This window comes from Rhamphochromis sp. 'chilingali' (assembly GCF_963969265.1).
Source record: "Rhamphochromis sp. 'chilingali' genome assembly, chromosome: 1".
NCBI lineage: Eukaryota > Metazoa > Chordata > Actinopteri > Cichliformes > Cichlidae > Rhamphochromis > Rhamphochromis sp. 'chilingali'.
This window is the reverse complement of record NC_137929.1, coordinates 42,211,015-42,216,023: the sequence shown is the minus strand read 5'-3', so window position 1 is coordinate 42,216,023 and position 5,009 is coordinate 42,211,015. Positions and strand designations below refer to the sequence as shown.

General features: G+C 40.8%; 1 protein-coding gene across 1 annotated transcript; it reads right to left on the bottom strand.

Moving 5' to 3' along the window:
- Positions 1-2,315: 2,315 nt before the first annotated feature.
- On the bottom strand, positions 2,316-4,533 carry LOC308393092 (CUE domain-containing protein 1-like). Its single transcript, XM_080876581.1, is given in 2 exon segments — positions 2,316-3,915; positions 3,918-4,533. Coding segments are annotated over 2 exon segments (1,185 nt in total). The 5' UTR covers positions 4,099-4,533; the 3' UTR covers positions 2,316-2,911.
- Positions 4,534-5,009: the final 476 nt, after the last annotated feature.

The following is a 5,009-nucleotide window of genomic DNA, read 5'->3' as shown; positions in this document are numbered from 1 at the left end:
TTTGAGTCGAGGTCGTTAAATGAGGATTTAAATTCAGACGCCAACTCATCTCGGTGCTGCTGGAACAGCGTGGTGATAGCTTTCAGCGTTAAGCTAGTTTCCTTCTTTATGTTCGGATCGCATGCTGACTGAAAGTCCAATAGTGGCGTTTTATATGAACCTAAATGGGCATAAGTAATATACAGGGAGGGCCATTTATATGGATACACCGTAATAACATGGGAGTGGTTGGTTATAATAAAGTCCTGTTTGTGGCACATTAGTATATGTGAGGAGGCAAACTCCTCAAGATGGGTGGTGACCATGGTGGCCATTTAGAAGTCGGCCATCTTGGATACAACTTTTGTTTTTTCAATAGGAAGAGGGCCATGTGACACATCAAACTTATTGGTAATGTCACAAGAAAAACAATGGTGTGCTTGGTTTCAACGTAACTTTATTCTTTCATGAGTTATTTACAAGTTTCTCTTTGTTCACAGCCATTGACATGTCGAAGAGGTTAACACGTGAGGAGCCGATCGAAATTTTGTTGATATCTGGTGAACGCAGTAACCGGGTCATTGCAGCAGATTTCAATGCAAGACATCCTACGAGCCCACCCATCTCCCATGCTACAGTTAGCAAACTGCTTGCTAGGTTTCGTGAAACTGGTTCAGTGTTGGATTTGCCAAAATGTGGACGCAAGAAAACTGTCACTAATGAAGAAACATCAGTGGCTGTCCTAGCTTCATTCAGCAAGAGCCCACAGCGTAGCACTCGCCGCATGTCACTGGAGACTGGCATTAGTCGAACATTCCTTTGGCGGATATTAGCTACTCGCAAATGGCACCCATACAAACTCCAGCTACTGCAGCATCTCAATGAGGATGACCCAGATCGGCGCATAGAATTTGCAGAATGGGCAAAACAAAAATTGGAACAGGACCCTCAGTTCACGCAGAAGATTTTGTTCAGTGATGAGGCAAACTTTTATGTGAATGGTGAAGTTAACAAACAAAACCACCGCTATTGGTCTGACACTAACCCAGATTGGATGGATCCCTCCAAGACTGCTGGAACAACAAAAGTGATGGTTTGGTGTGGTATATGGGGTACAACGATAGTGGGTCCATTCTTCATCAATGGAGAATATATAAATATATTTTGAAATGTATTTTAGCGCATATATTTTTTGGCCATTTTTTGTATATTTTGAAATATATTTCAAAAAAAAAAAAAAAAAAATTATATATATATATATATATATATATATATATATATATATTTTTTTTATTGTTTGATTTCTTTTGTTCTTCCCAACATTACAATTAACAATCCACAATAGGTTCACAGCTACACGTGCAAATAAAAACAGTAGAAAGATGAAGATGAAAATCCCACAAACATTTTTTCTGTTCTCATTTTGTTCAGCCACCAGATTTCACAAACCCACAACCATCTCATTGTTTATAGAACCATCACTTGTAAATATGCTTTCCTTCAGGAAATAAAGACAAAAAATGATCTGCATGAAAATTTTTGGAAACCTGGCACCTAATTAGGACCTGACTCTTCTGTCACCTACCAGTAACAGGCTTCACACGATAAGGGTGGAATGTGCGTCGAGTTCAAGCTACCAAGGTGAAGCCGTGAACAAGATGAGAACCTTCATCAACTTAACAACATTTCAACATATTGGTTGTTGGTCCTACCTTCCAGGCAGTCGGTCATTTGCTGCTATACACAAGTTTTACAAAAATGTCTTGTTCAGTGTTCAGTTTTTCCTTTGAGTACATCTTGTTATTTTCACTAGCAATAATTGCTATCCCAATTGACATCGAAGTGAATAATGGACGTACCTCGCCAACTAAACTAGGTAGTATTAGCTGATAACTTCCCATCTCCACTGTTGGGTTTCAATCATGTATTAAAAATAAAATAAAACAAGATGGCAACAATGACAAATGCCAAACTCAAGGCCCAAACTCAATGGGGAGGGGTGACTGTGAAGATTTTATTCAAATTTAGTCATTCCTGTCATTTCACCTTTAAATGGCCATAGCCTAAAAGCTCCAAATTTGCATTCAGACTGGGTTAGACAATAATGTATGTGAAGGACTTTGTGTACCAGTTAACCTTATGAAGCCTAATAAGATGCTGATGTTTTCCCTGGCTTGACAGCTTCTAGTTGGTCACCCTGGGTTAATGTTCGAACAGCACAGTGCCTACAGTACTACTGAAATAGACAACAACGCAAACTGAAAAATTTCACCTTTCCAAACAAACAAACAAACAAACAAAAAAAAAAAAATAGTAAACTGCTCCATACCCTGCAACACCATTATTTCCCAGAACACCATTCTTTAAAAACACAGCCTAATGGTTATTTTGTCCATGGTGACATTTTGACATTTAGGCAGCCACAGACAACCACAATATTTGTACACCAAAAAAATTCAGTTACATAAAAAGCTAAATATTACAATGCTTGAGAAAACGAGGTAAAAAAAAAAAAAGCCCTACATGGTTTAGTGTATATAAAGATGCATGTTCACACTTTGGATTTGAAATGCCTAGTATGCTGTAGTACAGGACTGGAGAAGGGTTTGTATGGAAAGAGCTTCACTATGCTAGTATTCCTCCACAGTGGATTAAAAGAAGTCATCAACAAATACTGTAAGGAATAACGTGTGTTCCTTTATGTTCAAAATGATATATCAATAAAATGTTAGAACACAGAGATTATGCATTTACAAAGTTTTTGCCCAGTGGCTGGGAACAGTCTGATTCCTCTTTCAGGGGTGGGCAGGGGTGTCTTAACTCTTCAGATGATTTGGACAGGAGCAAGTAGGAACAACACGAGCTAGAAAACCACTGCCCATGGGTGATGCTGTAATCACCTTGGAAACCGATATGGAGCAGCATGGGAGGATCATGATATTGTCTCACTGCATTTTTCAGTTTCTTCCTGAGTGTTTGCTCTTCTAGGCTGACCATCTTCCTCACAGTGGTGTCCTTCTACATCATCAAGAAGATTGGCTGTAGAGTTGGCTGTGCCCAATGAATGATGCTTCAGGAGTGTCCTCCTTTTTGACTTTCTTCTCTTTGTCTTTTCTGAAAATGTTCTGGCAATTTCAAACAGCTTCTTTCTTGTTGATTTGCCCATGTGTTTGAGTTTGTCTCTGAACGCATCATCTGAGATGGCCTCCATGGACGCTCCAGAGTACTGGTCTCCTGTGGAATTCTCCAAGCTAGTTGAATGATTGGACTTTGATTTCTTTGACTCATACTTCAAGCGATCTTTCTCTAAGGCAATGAGAAACTCGTGGTTGCATTGTAGCTCTCTCATAAACTCCTCGTTCTGCAGGAACAGCGCAATACGCTCATCTTCCAGATACTGTTTCAGTTTCTTGTCTTGCTCTGTAGCTGCTGTTGTTAAGCCAGGACCTCCAGTGGCTCCGGCAGCAGACCCAGAACCAGACTGCACTGTCCACTGACTTAATGAAGAAACTGACGAGGAGGACGGTGACAGCTGAGACAGACTGTTCTGAGAGCTCTTAATGTTGTCTAACTGCTGTGGAAGAATCCGTAGAAAATCATCAGGGAGATTTCCAAGCAATGGAGGGTTCCAGTTACGGTAGCTTCTGACCTGCTGGTGAGCTGAAGGAGGCTGGGCTTTAGATCGTGGAGATAGTGTTGGTGGGGCTTCTAGGTATTTCCTATCATAAATGTGCATGTCATATGTTGGTGGAGAGTAAACTGGAGGTGCCTCCTCATCTGAACTGTCAGGCTCCAGAGTTCGCCCCAATATCTCTGGTGGGATGCTGTCATCCGAGTCCGAGCTGTCATCTGAGCCTTGTCCGTCAATGCTCATTTGCAGCAGCTGGTCGATGGTAGCATCCACAGCTCCATTGTTAGATCGCAGCACACACTCACCTCATAGTCCATAGAGGGGAACATGGTCTTGAAGTCCTCCATGGCCTGGTTGAACTCCAGGCGTCTGACCTGTCGGCTTGGCCTGCTATTGTTAAGCTGCCCCTGTCCACTGCCACCCCCACCTACATTTCCGCTGCTTCTGGAGCCTCCATTGCTGCTACTGCGTTTAAACAAGCTAGTCATCCTCACGCCCTGGCTACCTCAGGCGCTGCCAACCTACTGACAGGGTGGCTCTTCTGTTACCAGCACAAGCACTTTGGCCCCTTTGGTTTTACTTGCTTTAACTACTTTCTCGGTCAGTCTCTCATTCTAACACAAATTGCATTTTGATTGGAGTTTAGAAAAACAAGAATTTTCCCAACCTAGTTCTATTCATTATTGGACTGCATTACACATGATTAAGTGTATAATAGAATGTCTAGGAACTTAGACAAATAGTGACAAAAACTAAATGTTCAAAATCCTCAAGTCTTGAAATCCATGAAGTAAAAGGCCTAACTACATGACAGCCGCCACCTTTTCTTGTTTACAGTGGTGATAGTATGATACTCCATGGACTATGATGTTCACAGGTGTCATTGTGATCTGCAGCGAGCAAGGAGCAGCTGTAAGAGAGCAGAGACCCCGATGTCCGGTTAAACAGACAGTATCCACACAATGCTCCATGCGATAGAGGAAGAACAGCTGACCAGCAGGACAGCAGCTTTTAACATTAGAACTATAGCTGCGGGAATACAGTAGCTGCACACGTACCAGCAGAAATGACGTTAAAATTCAGCTGGCTACCGGATGTATTACGTTAGCCATGAAATACGCTGATCTTCAAACTACTACGCTGATCTTCAAACTATACAAATATATTTCAAAATACAATTGAAAATTAATTAAAAATCTTTCAAAAATATATGTTACCCTTCATGTATTTCAGTCGAAGAAAACACATTCACATGTATCAACTGAAAATCTTTATTTGATATCTAAAATAAACATAGCATATAAATCAAGCTAGGAACATACATCATACAACTTTATATATATATATATATATTTTAGGGGTGCAACGATACTCGTATCGATATTGAACCGTTCGATAC